At 39.5% G+C, this 17,028-nt stretch overlaps 2 protein-coding genes across 3 annotated transcripts in view; one reads left to right on the top strand and one right to left on the bottom strand.

Moving 5' to 3' along the window:
- The window catches only part of adam22 (ADAM metallopeptidase domain 22), a 250,775-nt gene that overhangs the window by 163,683 nt on the left and 70,064 nt on the right, over positions 1-17,028 (top strand). Inside the window, exons 7-11 of the mRNA XM_034174816.1 lie at positions 6,760-6,826; positions 6,997-7,073; positions 7,573-7,647; positions 8,630-8,701; positions 13,436-13,602. Coding sequence (XP_034030707.1) covers positions 6,760-6,826; positions 6,997-7,073; positions 7,573-7,647; positions 8,630-8,701; positions 13,436-13,602 — 458 coding nt within the window. The remainder of the gene's footprint in view (positions 1-6,759; positions 6,827-6,996; positions 7,074-7,572; positions 7,648-8,629; positions 8,702-13,435; positions 13,603-17,028) is intronic.
- LOC117514386 (claudin-12-like) lies at positions 235-3,841 on the bottom strand. Of its 2 annotated transcripts, none has more exons than XM_034174817.1 (3): positions 3,716-3,841; positions 1,220-1,465; positions 235-1,137 (listed from the first exon to the last, which is right to left on the bottom strand). In XM_034174817.1, exons 2-3 carry the CDS (start codon positions 1,436-1,438, stop codon positions 292-294), a joined length of 1,065 nt encoding a protein of 354 aa, XP_034030708.1. In that variant the 5' UTR covers positions 1,439-1,465; positions 3,716-3,841; the 3' UTR covers positions 235-291. The 2 variants fall into 2 exon arrangements, with proteins under 2 accessions (XP_034030708.1, XP_034030709.1); XM_034174818.1 differs by having other exon boundaries at positions 3,721-3,841.

The following is a 17,028-nucleotide window of genomic DNA, read 5'->3' as shown; positions in this document are numbered from 1 at the left end:
TTCTGACTGCTACAAAATGTTCATTTTCCAGTCTTACCACTCTAAACAGTATAACAGTGGTGGTCTTTCCAGTATTTATTTATTTATTGCTGGGAAACAAAAATGTGAACCATACTCCCTCCAGGGATCTTTTTTCTATATTCAATTTTAGAATATAGACTGGAATGAATAAACAGCTGAATCTGTCCCTCTACAGGCTGCAGATGGCAGATCAGTAACTTCCTTCTGTCATTCTCCATTAAGTGACCAGTGATGAAACCCATACTACTGCTTGATCCCCATCAGACTCCGTTATTGTTCCTGTGTGAGCACAGGAATGTCGATCTCTAGGGCAGACATCCGTGAGCGGGAGGAGTAGCGGTGACCTGTATAGCTGGATGCATAGCTCTGAGAAGGAGCATAACTATGCGAGGGAGCATAGCTCTGAGAAGGAGCATAGCTCTGTGAGGGAGCGTAGCTCTGAGAAGAAGTGTAGGTATACGCCTGGGCACCCCCTACCTCTGACCCATACCCATCTGGAGCTGACATCTGAGACATGTACACCTGTGATGGGACAGGGGCTGCCACACCTGGCATGTAGCCTTGGGAGGGCAGATATGGGTGAGTGTCAATCACAGCAGGAGCATAGGTCTGTGGTGGGAGCGGCAGAGGGCCACAGACAGGGGAAGGATATCCATTAGCAGTGAGAGGCTGGGTGGACACTGAGGTAGGTATGGAGGGCAGAGGCAACCAAAAAGGTGACGGCAATTTCTTACACATACAGTACCACATGAACATCAACAGAGCAGCAAGCATCAGTCCTCCAGAGCAGCCTATGGATACATACACAGCAAACCCAACAGAGAAAATGTTGTCGTATCTGATATTCATCTCCTTGGTGCGAAACAGGAACCACACTGAGGGGGCTAGAGCAATTGCTCCTCCCAGGAACAAAAACACCCCAGCCACAAGATGGCAGCCTGCACTATTGACCAGGCAACGGATGGTCTTAATGTCTGGTTCCGGCTTGTCAGAACAGCAGCAGGTCTTACACATTCCAGCCATGCACAGCAGTAAGGCTAGAGAACCAAACATCAGACCCATAGGCAGGCAGAACTGCAGGAGCCGCAAATCCAGTTGGTCCACATTAGCATACCACTGGAAAAGTGAAAGCATGTAAGACATTTACAAAGTGAATGTTTCTCTTCCTGCACAACATTCTGACTTCTGACAGTAATACCTCTGTATCATAGTGGTAACATCCTGAGTAGCCATCCTGTTTCACACATTTTGACCACAGCCCGTCATACACACTAACATTCTTGGCATTGCGATTAAAGGTGATGAGTCTTGTTACGCGCCACTGTGGGATTACTGCTGCCACGAAAATCCCTCCCACAGAAATGAAGGCAATGATGAAAGCAAAGGCATTGGTGGCGTGGATGTCACGGCACGACATGGTTGTCGAGGCCAACAAAAATAGCTCCTGCATCAACAGATAAAAGGAGGCACACAGACAGAGAGGAGTGACTGGTCAGTAAAATGAAAGACAATGTAACAAATAGGAAAAACAACACGCTTAACTGAGTACACCACATTCTGGAAGAACGTCTTGCACATACAGTCAGGCCCACAAGTACTTGGACTGTAATTATTTTTTTTAATTTGTTTCTCTACACCACTACAGTGGAGTTGAAATGAAACAGTCTCCACTTTTTAATTCAAGGGGTTTGACAAAAATGTAACTAGCGATTTTGAATTACAACTATTTTATTCATAGTCCCTCCATTTTCAGAGGCCATAAATCAAGAGTGCCCAATATATTGATCACAAAGATACCGTGGGTAGATCACATGGCATTAAAACTGGCCCGTAGTGAGGGGGAGGTTGGGGGTTCAGATGAAACGGCCACATTGCCCGCTTTTAGTATTTGATGCTGTGAGCTATTCATCCGCTGTTTTGTGCAGCAGCTCAGACTTGAAAAAACAGTCGTCGTCATCTCTCTGTGTTTCAAAGTGCAGTGATGGCAGCACACCTGTAGTGAGCTTTACAAAGACATTTTTACTCTTCTTTAAAACTCTGCGAGTGTCCTCGCTGTGGTTAAACTAATAACAGCTAAAGACTCGCAATGTGTTAACAACATATACTAAAAAACCCTTTTTGGTCAATTGTAGTTTATTGTTTGTATTACAATGTTTGGAAAGAGATTTCATTTAATTTAAAATGGTGATTCACTTTGAAGTTATTAATTCCAACTGGACTCTAACTTGACAGCGTTGGAAGCTGTGCAAACAGAATGGAATGGAGGACGATTCTCGTTTCTTGCTGGCAACAAGACAAGACAAAGTTAGTGACCTTAATCCACACAAAGGTGACTCACGATTGACATCTTTAAATGGCTTTGACTGGGGTTAAGAAGCGGACTTGCCGCTTCTGGAGAGCAGCGAAGCAGAACCAAGAAGCAGTGGGTTGGAGCACTGCTTCATTGCTTCAAGCAGAGCTGCAGAAGCAGATGAATGCAGACCCGCTCAATCAACGTAGAGAAATGATCAATTCCCGATAACCACTCTCAAAAACAACAGCCGCTCTGAAGGAAAGATAAGGGAATCGTTAAGCAAAAAGGCTATTGACATCAGTGGATATCTTAACGATTCTTGAAAAGAACCGGTTGTCAATACCCAACCCTAAGTGGAACAGAGATGGATTTTCTTAAAAAGACATGAAATTTCAGCTACAGTATGCTAGAAGGCACATGGGGGACTCAAGTCTAGATATATTTTCTTGTATGATCATCATTCTGTTTCACTCCAATGTGACGCTGTTAGTAATGTTGCGACAGAGACAGTTTCCCTAATCACAGTCAGAGGTGGTGACATTACCTTCAGTTATCCTGGGTGTTTTAGCTGGACTTCCTCACTCATCTCCTTCTTGCATAATCAGTTTTTGAGAACTCCCAGCTCAAACAGATTTATGATGGAGTACTGTTTATATTTCTTAATGATTTATGTACATGAAATCCAAGACATTCTGAGTGATTTGGTAATGCTCATGTATCCATCCACTTGACTTGTTAAAAGAAAAGAAAACAGTCTGTAAAAGCTATGAATTGTAGTAACAACAATTCTTATATTTAGTATGTCCAATTACTTTTGGTATCAGAACATGGAGGGACTGTGTTTAAAAAAGTTTTAATTCCTAATTTGTTAATGCAATGTTTTTTTTTTTGGGGGTTTTTTTTAATCTCTGGAACCTCTGTGGGGTACAAGTACAGTGTTTATTTTCAACTCCATTGTGGTGGCATACAGAGGCAAAACTGTCACTATACAGAATATCAAGTGTAAATGTCTCTTCAACTGTCCCCGTTATTACTGAATCGCTGCAAGAAAACTGTGTCATGTACAATCCCCCTGTAGCTGACAGAGTGGCTGACCCAGTACCTGCTGTCCCTGATAAACAATGGCCTCAATTCACAGCAAACTGAGTGGATATGAGACAGTAAAGAGTCACTATAGAGCGTTGTTTTTGTTTTATATATATATACAGAGACGGCACAGCTGACTGTGAATACAGGACAGACGCCGTTAAGCAGACAGAATATGAAAGATCTATTTGGCATCAGTTACGCTGACAGGCTAATCTTCATTAGCCAACTTCTAGCTAGTAGCATCAACGCAACCTGCTGGTTCTCGACACGAAAGCCAAACAAAGCAACTTTACTTATAACTGGCTACATTACCTTACTTTTACAGCAGTTCACCAGAGTTTAAAATAAGCTCGGACCATCTTAATTATTTTCCTCTGTCCACCAACTCAGAAAATCACAGCCGACTAAAACAAGAGCGTAACAGGAAATGACGTCACACGTTTAGGGAAGTGGTTTCTTCTTCTTCTTCTTCTTCTTCTTCTTCTTCTTCTTCTTCTTCTTCTTCTTCTTCTTCTTCTTCTTCTATTCGCATAATAATATAAAAATGAAAATAGATTAAAATACAGGGTAACACAAAAAGTGACTAATGCACTTGTTTCCAAGTCAGCTCCCCATATTTTCTGTCAAACAACCAACGTATAATTTTAGTGCAAGATAAAAAGAAAAATCAAACAAGATCATGAAAATAATAGAAAAAATAGGTATTAAGAAAGAATGAAATCAATAATTCTATAGTACAAGAAACAAAGGTACAATTTAAAACAAACAAAAAATGATGGATCAAACCAAGATATCAGACAAACTTCACATCATTTACAATGATTAGTCTTCATGGCTGTCTTGTTTTTGTAAATTATCAAGAGTTCTTCAGAGTATTAAAATATTTGTTTATACATTTATATCAGGGATTGACTTGTTTGTGCAATTTACCGTCACAGGTTCGATCCCACCGCCGTCCCGGCCACAAAGGTCCTTTCGTGACGCCAGATTGTGATCGCAGGACATTCATCCTGCTACACTAGCGGGAACGTCTTTTCAATCAGGACCCGGGACCTTCATCCAGCTACATATCTCCCCACCATTTTTGACTTTGTCCCGAAGTCACAGGTGCATTTAAGCATGTTCTGTGACTACCCACATCCTGTTCATGATGTCAGATTGTGACCGCAGGACCTTTGTGGCCGGGACGGCGGTGGGATCAGACCCGGACGGCTCGCACTAAAGACCATTCCTCTACCAGGTCAGCCAATGGGGAATTCCCCGTTAGCCAAGCTAGCGGGAACGCCTTTTCAATCAGGACCCAGGACCTTCATCCCGCTACACTAGCTTCCGATAAATTTTTGGGTGGTTTATCGGTTTAGCTTTATAAAAGATAACTTTTCAGTTAACCGATTATCTGTTATCGAAGCTAACGTTTTGGTTAGCTGTGCCCACCACTGGTCCTGTGTAACTGTGTTCTTCAGGAACATGGATCAAGAGTGTCTGGCTGCAGTAAGGTCAAGAGTGCATGGTTCACTATAGTGTGCACCTCCAAAAAAATTTTCCTGGAATGTAACTTGGAAATGTAACTGTGGAATTGCTTCCTGATTGCAAAGTTAGTGCTAATTTAGTCAAAAATACTGTATTTTAAGTTAGGATTGGGGTCAGGGGTAGTTACAAGTTAGGCGGAACGTGCACTTGACCCTGTAATGTCAGAGGCAGAGTGTGCACAGACTGCACGTACTGCAGCCAGACCCTTCTCACATGCAATAACAATAAGAAAGTCCTGCTTGTCATCACCAAGTCTTGTTTACACTGTAATGAATACGGCCTTCCCTACTCAGTATTTTAGAATAATTTCAAAATTTGTTGGCTCTGTCTTGTCATCAGGATATGCTCTGAAAGCTCAACATTTTCATTAAAGCTGACCATATACAATGACACCATGATGCAAAATGTGCGTTATAACAGGATTGTACAGAAATACATGTCCTATTACAACATTCACAGAATTGCAATGTGAGCATGTGTCTTGGAGAGATGAGAACTCATTGCAGCAGTTTGAGCGTATACGAAACATCTGGGATGCAACCGGTGCCTTATTTTCTTTGTTACCTCAAAATGTGCATTGCATACTAGATGTTATCGCAAGCAGAGAGACACATACAGGGGCACACACACACACACACACACACACACACACACACACACACACACACACACACACACACACACACACACACACACACACACACACACACACACACACACACACACACACATTTGCACTTGGACAGACGTGCAAATGGGAGCAGCCAAAATAAAGAAAAAAGGAAAATAAGAAAGAAATCAACTTTGCACATTGAACAAACTGTTACATGGTGTCCAGGATGTATGGAGTTCCGGAGTTTAGGGAGCAAAAGAAATACAGTAAATGCTCTTGCCCGCCGCAACAATCCCATCATTTGATTAATTCGTGTGCATGGCATAAACACTTGTGGCAGTGCATGTGGCTATTGAAAAAGTTGAGTGTTGTCTCATGCACGTTTCTCTCTGAGCAAACGCAATCTCTTCTGTATTTGTGTTTATTATTATCCACATAAACACCCAATAATGTTTATCATACATTTTATGTATCAGTTCACTGTGAAAGGGTGGGGTGTGGGCCAAGGAGGTAATCCTTAATTTTTAGAGTGGCTCAGATTAAGGGGGTGGATACAGGTTTTTTTTCACTTCCTTAACCATTGCAAGATAGCATGATTTAGCTTTTAACTTTCTGTCAATTTCTCAGAAATGAACAGATATACAATCACAATAAAATAAAATAAAATCTGTTATTCACATTATTTGACATTTCAACAATATATTCAATTTGGTGCAGATCCATATAAAACTCAACATTTTATGGATCAAAATGTGAGTTTTAAGGGTGTGCACATATATTGGGTGAGTGTAATTGAACAGACTGAGCTACAAATCCACAACTCTTTGTGATGGAGTGAACACAACCACAAATGTTTAATCATTTTGTTTTGTTCACTCCATCAGAAATAAATACTGTTTATATCCTCACAAACATGTGACAAAAATAGACTTGCTGGGTTGTAGCCCTTTTTGTTGACTTATACTCACCCAAAACCTGAAAGCTGGTCACCGAGCCTGCTTTCAGATACTGCAGAAACAACTGCAGTTTAACACAATAAGCTTCTCACTTACTTTTGACCTTGATACAGAGAAGAACTGATGAAGCTTTTTTTTTTTAGTCTGCTTGTCGGACAGATGTGTGTGATGAAACACACAGTATTTGAACAGTATATAAAATACATTGTTCTCTCTCTCTCTCTCTCTCTCTCTCTCTCTCTGTCTTTGTATTTCAGGAGGAAGTTCGCATTCACATGATATACAAATCTGCAGGACCGGAGTCATTTATTGATCATCTTGATGGTAAGAGGACGACCGAGGAGCAGTTGAATGTGTTTAATGCTCACTTGCCAAATGCAACATTAAGGGTTTAATCACTAATGTAAAAAGTACTTTTTTTTCTTCTTCTTTTTTTTTTTTTTTTGGCATTGTTAATCAGACAAACATGGCATAAAATGGTTATTGTTTTCTAGGTGATCTTCCAGAGCCACCATTCCCCAGTCCACCATTTCCCTGGTCAAAAGTTGTGCACAGAAGAAACAAGAGACAGGTCAGAAAAACGTCATCATCAGCAGGATCACGCTGAGGAACTCATGTTATTTGTGTTTTTGGAAGTGCAAAGCAGACTGTTAGTTTTGCTTTGGTTTCTTTCCACCTGAATGCTTTATATGAATGTTCTTCTCTACTCTCCATCGCAGCAGCTCTCTGCCCCTCTCTTTACCCCTTTTTTCATAAAATATTTACTGCATAAGAAGAGGCTACTCCAGCTTCATCTTTTCTTAGACTTGCTTAGAAGTCTACAGCTGTCCGTCTCTTCACCCGGAGAGCTGCTCTTATCCCTGGAATGTAGAGCAGAGACACACCTTGCGATGCTCATCTCTAGAACATTTGTGTTTCTATTATTTATTGGTGATGCACACGAACCCAGCTGATAACTGTGCTCATGGTGCACGCTGTTAGAAGCATTCTGTTAGATGCTTCAGGAAATTATGAAAAGATGTCCAACCATCAGTTTGCAGAATCAAACAAACAAAGTGTTTTTCTCTCAGGTTCCACATTTGATGCGAAGTGTAGAGGATGAGACCAAATACATTGAGTTGATGGTGATCAATGACCATTTAATGGTGAGTTTGTACACTAACCCCACTCTCATATCCTGTATAATAACAAGCCGAGATAGCCTTGGTGGCCACCAAATATCAACTTTGAAAATGAAAAATACTAACAAACAAGCTAAGTTGCTTCATGGATTTATCTGGTGCCTCCAAGTTAACCAACATCAAGACAGTTAATTACTCTAAAGGTTTTATTGAAATTGTACAATAGTGTGTAAAGACTTCAGGCACCTAAAATTTAAATTGTAGCTTTGGATTTGTTTCATAGGACATACAATAAAGTACAATAAAGGCCTAAGCCTATAAAGGCCATCACCTATTTTCTAGAATTTCTGGAAAAAAGCCAGACTTTCTACAGCCTTTTATTCCATTTTGAAGACTTCTTCTTCTTTGGTCCAAACGGGAAAGAAATTGTAGTTTCACTATTGTGTTAAAATTATGTTGCTGAATGTATTCAATATAACACGGCTGTTTTCCCTCTGTTTGGTGCAATTTTAGAAAAATCTATGGTTTGGTGACTGTCTTGTGAGAATATGGATAGGTTGCATTTTGTGGACATAACTGAATTTTCAGCTATTGGTGAATATCTCAACAACCATGTTATGGATGTCCTTCACATTTGCTTAAATCACAGTTCTTATACCTCTGTTGATGCTCATCATATAATAATTGTATCGAAAGTTGTCAACAAATGTTCAAATTTTGTACTGCATATTTTTATGTGTACATTTATTGCCCCCTACTGGTTGTACAAAAACCACACTGAGGAGCATGGAGCACAGTAATCCAGTCTGATTCAGCTTGTGTATAAAACATCACTTTTGGCTGACTGCAACTCCTCCTGGACTGAGGTGTTTGCTGTAAAGTACTTAAATCGCTACATGTACAAATAATTCTTCCTTTTCTTGCACAAATAGCTGAAGCTGACCATATGTTCTAGTCTGTAGCTTTCATTCATTTTGTCTCTCTCTCTCTCTCTTATTGTCTGTAGTACAAGAAGCATCGGCTTTCCATTGGGCACACAAATAACTATGCTAAGTCGGTGGTCAATATGGCTGACATGGTAAGAACCGTATTGATCTTCTTCTTCTTCTTCTGCTTGCCACAACCACTCCCAGGTATTGGAGCTGAGCACATGTTGCACTGATTTCTCATTTAACCAACCTCACTCATTTATTTTGCCCATTTAAAAGCTCTTCCAGTTCATAATGTGCTGTGAGCGGCCGTTAACTAGCCATTGCTGAGTTTCCAGCTGTCACAGGCTTGAACGACCGATGGCATTCCAGCAGCAGATATTTATTGTGCAGCCACAGCGCTGTGTGCGCGCTGTGCCACTGAAATGTGACCTGCTGCCGGGTCACATCTGTAAGCTGAGAAGCTGTGAAGACTGGAAAAGGGTCATGCTTTGAAGATGTCCTTGAAAATGAGTGATCGTATGAAATGCACTTTGTTTGGGAAGTATATGTTGATTTCCTCATTCATCTCCCTGTTAGCCTTCATGCAGTTTTTGATCTTTTGGCTTAACCCCGAATTGATCTGCTTGTTGATTTGGCACAACTTTTTTGCGGGATACAACTCCAGATGTACAAGGAGAGTATGGGATGGGTGGCCTTCAACCAAGGACCGTCTCACTTTTTTTTTTTTTTTTTTTTGAAATGTTACATTTTCATGACGCAGTCAACCTTTACCATAACCCCAACAGATTTCATGACACCATCACAAAATATTTTTTGTGACACCATCAGGAACATGTACTCAATTTCATGCTGGTATCACGAACTACGATATTAAATCACTTTTCATAACGCCATCACGTTTTTGGCATGACATTGGCTTGGCTTGCAGCATGATGTACTGTATGAGGTGCAACCAGATGCGGAAGTAAGTCACCATCAAGCCACTCTCAAGTCAGGAACCTGAAAGTTCCAAGTCAAGTCTGAAGTCAGCTTGACTGTCAGTTATTGACAGCTGACTTGGGACTTGGCAGTTTGGGCCCCTCTAAGCCCTTTTTAAATTGACCTTTCATTCAAATGGAGACACTGAGGAAAAAAATGTTATCTTTTATTGCGTTTATATGATCAATATACATGTGGGGAAGAAGGGAAGTGACACGGTCTCATAACCAGAGGGTCACTGGTTCAATTCCTTAATTGGACAGACTCAGTGTGGGTGGGGATGGTAACGAAACAGCACTTCCTTCACCACCACTGTTACAGGACATCACTGAGCAAAGTCCTTATTGGTCCAGACTCACACATACATGGCGTTAGTGGAGCGAATGGTCCTGCCATGTTATCTCGTCCCAGGAGCAAAGTTTATGGACAGATGTATGTTTGATTCCTTCAAAGATTTCCATTCATTTTTATGGTATGAGGACAATCAAACATGGCTTTGAAGAATGGTACTTGGTTTTCTCAAATTAATATCTATCTATCTATCTATCTATCTATCTATCTATCTATCTATCTATCTATCTATCTATCTATCTATCTATCTATCTATCTATCTATCTATCTATCTATCTATCTATCTATCTATCTATCTATCTATCTATCTATCTATCATCTATCTATCTATCTATCTATCTATCTATCTATCTATCTATCTATCTATCTATCTATATATATATACACACACACACACACACTAATACGTTGTCAGCCTGCATTAATGTAGTGTACTCACTAATGAGAGTTAATTCATTTATTTCTCATCATTTCATTTGGTCCTAGCATTTCTGTGCTAGGACCAATTTTATTCACTTTATACATGCTTCCCTTGGGCAGTATTATTAGACGGTATTGCTTAAATTTTCATTGTTACGCAGATGATACCCAGCTTTATCTATCCATGGAAGCCAGAGGATACACACCAATTAGCTAAACTGCAGGATTGTCTTACAGACATAAAAGACATGGATGACCTCTAATTTCCTGCTTTTTAAACTCAGATAAACTGAAGTTATTGTACTTGGCCCCACAAATCTTAGAAGCATGGTGTCTAACCAGATCGTTACTCTGGATGGCATTTCCCTGATCTCTAGTAATACTGTGAGAAATCTTGGAGTTATTTTTGATCAGGATATGTCATTCAAAGCGCATATTAAACAAATATGTAGGACTGCCTTTTGCATTTACGCAATATTTCTAAAATCAGAAAGGTCTTGTCTCAGAGTGATGCTGAAAAACTAATTCATGCATTTATTTCCTCTAGGCTGGACTATTGTAATTCATTATTATCAGGTTGTCCTAAAAGTTCCCTAAAAAGCCTTCAGTTGGTTCAGAATGCTGCAGCTAGAGTACTGACGGGGACTAGCAGGAGAGAGCATATCTCCCCCTTGTTGGCCTCTCTTCATTGGCTTCCTGTTAATTCTAGAATAGAATTTAAATTCTTCTTCTTACTTATAAGGTTTTGAATAATCGGTTCCATCTTATCTTAGGGACCTCGTAGTAACATATTACCCCATTAGAGCGCTTCGCTCTCAGACTGCGGACTTACTTGTGGTTCCTAGGGTTTGTAAGAGTAAATGGGAGGCAGAGCCTTCAGCTTTCAGGGCCTCCTCTCCTGTGGAACCAGCTCCCAATTCAGATCAGGGAGACAGATACCCTCTCTACTTTAAGATTAGGCTTAAAACTTTCCTTTTCGCTAAGGCTTATAGTTAGGGCTGGATCGGGTGACCCTGGACCATCCCTTGGTTATGTTGCTTAGACGTAGACTGTGGGGGGTTCCCATGATGCACTGTTTCTTTCTTTTTTTTGCTACCGTATGCATCACTCTGCATTTAATCATTAGGATCGAATCTCTGCCCCCCTTCTCGGCATGTCTTTTCCTGGTTCTTTCCCTCAGCCCCAACCAGTCTCAGCAGAAGACTGCCCCTCCCTGAGCCTGGTTCTGCTGGAGGTTTCTTCCTGTTAAAAGGGAGTTTTTCCTTCCCACTGTGGCCAAGTGCTTGCTCATAGGGGGTCGTTTTGACCGTTGGGGTTTTTCATGGTTATGTATGGCCTTGCCTTGCAATATGGAGCGCCTTGGGGCAACTGTTTGTTGTGATTTGGCGCTATATAAGAAAAAAGTTGATTGAAGTTGATTGATTGATTTATTTCATATAGCACCAAAACATAACGAGTTTACTTGTACTGCACTGCCAGTGTAGCCCATGTCAGCATATTTGAATACACTTCCAAAGTTAATAAAATGTGTGATGTCAACTTTAGCTACAGTACAACAAATAAAACATGATCACTCATGAACAATGCTGGTTTGGACAAAATCCTGATCCAGATGTGATGTAAAAGAAGAATCTTACTGTAGTCAGATCAGTATCATCTGTTTATTTTGTACGTGTCATGGTGTGGTGCAAAACACAATGAGTGTGACAGTTACCATCATATATCACTTCGTGCACGTATAATTACCATGATTATAGTTTACCTCAAACTTCCAACAAAACCAGTGATTACTTACTCGCACACACGATTAGATCCTATATTTAAGTTGGAGTAAGACACTGACATCAAACATATAAATAATTTGTGAATCTGACAAAATTAGAACAGCTGCACTGTCACTGAGATCACAGTTCATCTTTTGGGTGAGGAAATGTCTGGCAGACAGTGACTTCAGTGGCACTGCCCAATCCAGTGTCTGAGATCAAGGCCATGTCTAAATGGTGAATGTGAGGCAAATGCACTCCACTTACCGTTCTGCACTTTCACTTGTTTTTGCACAAATGTTTTTTCTTGAAAAGCTGCAAAAAATCTACTTTTTTTGATGTGAGGTCTGCAACACTGACAGGTGTTTGTTTTTAATGCGATTATGACAAATGTGATTTAAAACTCAGATTATCCTCATAAAAAATTTGTAGTAAAACGTACAAAAAGTAATGCACAAAAATTCATGCTGTATTCACATGACCCAAAAAATTGGTTGATCTTGTGACACCCCTCCCTGCAAAAAAACCCCAAAACAAATAATAAAACAACAACAAAAAATGCTGATAATACGAAACGTGTGTTGCACATGCTCATGGAGATGCTCATGCAATAAATATCGTGCCTAACATTTCCTGTGATATAATACCAAACGCTTCATGAGAATATAGTGAAAAACATCAGGCAGAATGCGAAAAGTGCAAATCCACAAGCTAATTGTTGAACATTTCAAGTGATATTATTTCATCTTTTAAATTTGATGTAAATCTTTTGTTCTATACATGTATGAGGAAACCTAACTGTGATGTACTGTGATACCATGAGTCCCAATCACCACCCTTCTTTATGTGGTTGTTTTTTCTTTCTGTATAAATCTTGCAGCATCGCAGTTCAAGATGAACCAAAATCTTATCATTTTATTTAATTTCACATTTTTTCCCAGTACTTCACATCAACCCATAAAAAATGCTTATATTTCCCTCCGCTGGAGAACCACAAGCAGAGATATTGGATGATGACAGATTAAAAATGGGGAGACCTTCAGACATCTTTGTCTGGAGGCGATTGTCCTTCAGCTCTTGTCCTCTCTTTCTCAGTTTATAGCCTGGAGTCTCAGTAGATTTAAAGTTATTAAAACAAACATTATTGTTTGCTTTCTAACTCACTCGCCCTTCACGAGTCTCTCCCGCCTGACGGCAGGATCCACATTGGTCATACTGACTGTTTGATCAGTGGTAGAGATACGCAACATGAAACACAACACTCAGCTTTAATAGCGATCAGGTTGTCTGGTATTTAAACACATGAACCTTGCCACCTGTGAACAGTTTATTTTCTCATAACTGATACTGAACGATTTTGATTTTCAGATTTTCAAAGAACAGCTCAATACTCGCATTGTGCTAGTTGCCATGGAAACATGGTCAGCTGACAACAAGTTCAACATTGACGATGACCCAATGATGACCCTCCGGGAGTTCATGAAGTATCGAAAAGACTTCATCAAGGAGAAATGTGACTCTGTCCACCTTTTCTCGTAAGTCTGAGCACTAACGAGGATTGCAGCATCGCGGTTGATTTTGTTAATAATTTTCTCCTCTTATCAGAGGGAATCGATTTCACAGCAGTTGGGGGTGGAGCTTCCTATATGGGAGGAGTCTGTTCTCTCACCAAAGGCGGAGGAGTCAATGAGGTAAGACATTAATGAGTCCCATTAACTGAAGGAAAGCAATAAAATGAGCAGAAGTGGATTTAATATTGGCCCTTTTTTCATTTGTGTTATGATATAGTCTTTGATGCTTGCAAAAATGCGTTTACAGCTGATTTGCATAATCACAACCATGTTCTTTATTTTTCAAGCAAAAATGAAAGTACGCCTGCATTAACCTGTTGTAGTGATTCAATAAAGAATTATATTAAAGCCAAATTATGTTGTTGGTTGACAAAACAAACAAGCAAACATGCCAATTTTTTGTTCAGTTCATTATGAAATTAAAACTTAATGCCACAACAATATTGGCAACTAGCCCCATCGGGCCTCACCTATGTAACAGCAGCAAGGAACGGCCGTGTTTCCTGTCTGTGGGGTGGCTGAGCTGGATTGTATTTATCGCCAATTTTCACTGTTGTTTAAATTTTGTCATATATCATATCTTTCTGCTTCCTGGATCCATCTAGGGATTAAATTTTTCCACTTCTGAGTTGAGTGTTACATCATTTATTCTCACCATGTTAACATTCAGCATGTCCTCGGTGTCCTGGTGTTTGTTTTCTTGCTGTCTGTCAGTACGGGAAAACAGATGAGATGGCCATAAGCCTCGCTCAGTCTCTTGGACAAAATATTGGCATCTTCTCCGACAAGAAGAGGATCCTAAATGGTACACATTCAAAACCTTTATGAGAGCAACAGTTGTTTGTCTCTTGCATATTTATTATTTAATTTATTTACTTGTTTATTAAGCCTGCTTTCTGTTTCATGTCTCGTTGTCCAGGTGAGTGTAAGTGTGATGATCCCTGGTCAGGATGCATCATGGACGATGTTGGGTAAGTTACCACTAAAGTATCCATTGAGCCATAGCTGCTTAAAGCTACAGCAGCCGTGTAAGTTTTAGGAAAATAAATAATTCTGATAACAGTGTCAGAGCTGGTTATAACTAGGGGTGAAACAATACATTAATCTGGATCAGTGATTGAATATCACTGATGCAAAATGAAAACATCAATCCAAATAATCATGCCTTTATTGTGAAATTCCTGTGACATGCCTGTTTTACCATTTCTCTCCATGCGCTTTACCTTTCTAGACAGTTGGGACTGTGATAGTGGCCTGTCGCCAGGCAGATAATGTATATATGATATTGTCTCATATCGATCACAAACCCCAGAACTGAATCAAATCGAATCGTGGCAGACTTTTTGATGTTAACAAATACCCCGTCTTTGACCAAAGACTCCATATAATATAGTATCGTGATGAAAGTAATAATTCACACCCCTAGGTATAACACAACCTATGAGCGCTGCCTTACTAATTCTGTGTTCTTTATTGAAACATTAACAAAAAGCACCAACAAAAACACATTTATTGTATTTCAAAACAGATGTGGATAATAATTTGAAAACAACTAAAAGATCTTTATTCTCTTTAGGTTGTGTGTGAGTGTGAAAGGTATTTAAGCTAGCATCTGTTAAACACTGCAAATACAGTTGAAGCCATGAGTTTGCATTCAAAAACACTCCAACTCAATTTTCCCAAACTGCACACATTTCAAACATTTTCCAAACAATTCATGTTAAGTCAATTGCAGTTTCTACTTTATTTCCATAAGAGATTTTAGTTAAAATTATGATGAAGATAAATGACTTATTTTCAACTTTTGTTGTATTGTATAGAGTTAATAGCAGTTTGGAGGCCAATAAGTAGATCTGGATTAAATCCCTGGTCATGTTACCTGTTTGTGTCCTTGGACAAGACATTTCATTTGCATTGTCCCAGTCCAAGTAACTATCAGTGGGTACCATCGTTGGCTAGGGAAGTAACTTGTGTCAGACTGGTGTTCCATCCAGTGGGGAGTCTTGGACTCTCTCCTTCATGCTATGGAATCCGTGGATAAACACAGGCACCAACAGGCCTCATGGCCAGTATAGGATTTCTTCTTTTTTCTTCATCAGATTTTCAGTGTGTCAGAGGTTTATGTGTTGTTAGTTTAGTCTGTTACTGCCTTTTAATTAGTGAAGTTGAATCAAACTCTTCGGACAACCTTCCGCACGTTTCTCACTATATTTGCTGTGATTTTAGCTCATTCTTCCTGACACAGCTTGTGTAAATCACAAGCACATTTTTTCAGATCCGTCCACAAATTTTTTGAAATTAAGGTCAGTGCTTTGTGACAGCCAGTCCAATATTTTCATTTTGTTGTCTGTAAACCTGTGTGTCACAACTTTGGGGATATGTTTGGGATTGTTGTCCTGTAGGAACATACACTTGCACTGAAGTTTCCCCACACGATGCTTGAGAATTTCCAGATAATGATCCTTCTTCATGATGCTATTTAGTTTATAGAGATCAACAATTCCATTTGCAGCAAACCAACCCTACAACATAATGTGGCATTCAACTATGAACATTTGTCTAGCTTTTATATGACGATTTTGTAGTAGCGGTTTCCTTGTCGGTCGACAGCCTTGTACATTATGGTACTGCAGTACTGTCTTAAAGGTAGATAATGTCACATTTGTACCTGATGCCACCAACTCCATATAGTTCTGTATATGTGATCCTGGGGTTTTGTCAGGAAAAAAAGTCATTCATCCAATGTTAATTTCACCCTTCATGAACATGAAGTCTGTATTGTCCCATGTTTCTTATATTTTCATAAATATGACTGTACAGTTGCTTGTGGTACCTTGAATCTTTTGGAGATGGCTAATAATAAGGAACCTGACATGTGGAGAGCCAGATAATATGACTCTATTCTTTTGATTTTTCCATGCTCTAAATTCTGGATTCTTCCATACTGTTTAAAGAGGTAATTTTCACTTTTATTAAAAGTGACTTCAAATGGAAATGAAATAGATTCTAATTCACTGAACATGTATTGTTTAGTCAAATAAAATGTGTGAAGTTGGGGAAGAATTTTTTGTCAAAATTTTACCTCAAATGTATCTGAAATCCATCCAGTGGGGTGTTATTGCAGTTTGTAAATGCACCACTAGGTTTCAGTGCAGGTTTATTTTTTGCTTATGGCGCTGCTTATGTGACATCAAATATTATGTAATCTGCAGGTGATAATTCATCCAGTTTTATTTTCATTCAAAATACAGATACATGAAGTCAAGTCCTTATTTTGGCAGATATTGTAATTTCTCTGTGTTCCCAACACAATGGAGTTCAAATGAAATAATCAAGATGTGGTTGTTGTACAGACTTTCAGCTATAATTCAAATGGTTTAACAAATAGCA

This window comes from Thalassophryne amazonica, chromosome 7, assembly GCF_902500255.1.
Source record: "Thalassophryne amazonica chromosome 7, fThaAma1.1, whole genome shotgun sequence".
NCBI lineage: Eukaryota > Metazoa > Chordata > Actinopteri > Batrachoidiformes > Batrachoididae > Thalassophryne > Thalassophryne amazonica.
Note: the sequence above shows the minus strand (reverse complement) of the source record. Positions and strands in the feature narration are given on the sequence as shown.

Excerpts from the sequence above, each read along its gene's own strand:
- LOC117514386 (XM_034174817.1), bottom strand. The coding sequence starts at position 1,438 with ATGTCGTGCCGTGACATCCACGCCACCAATGCCTTTGCTTTCATCATT. Across the intron at positions 1,138-1,219 it reads GTTACCACTATGATACAGAG|TGGTATGCTAATGTGGACCA; the intron begins GTATTACTGTCA and ends TCACTTTTCCAG.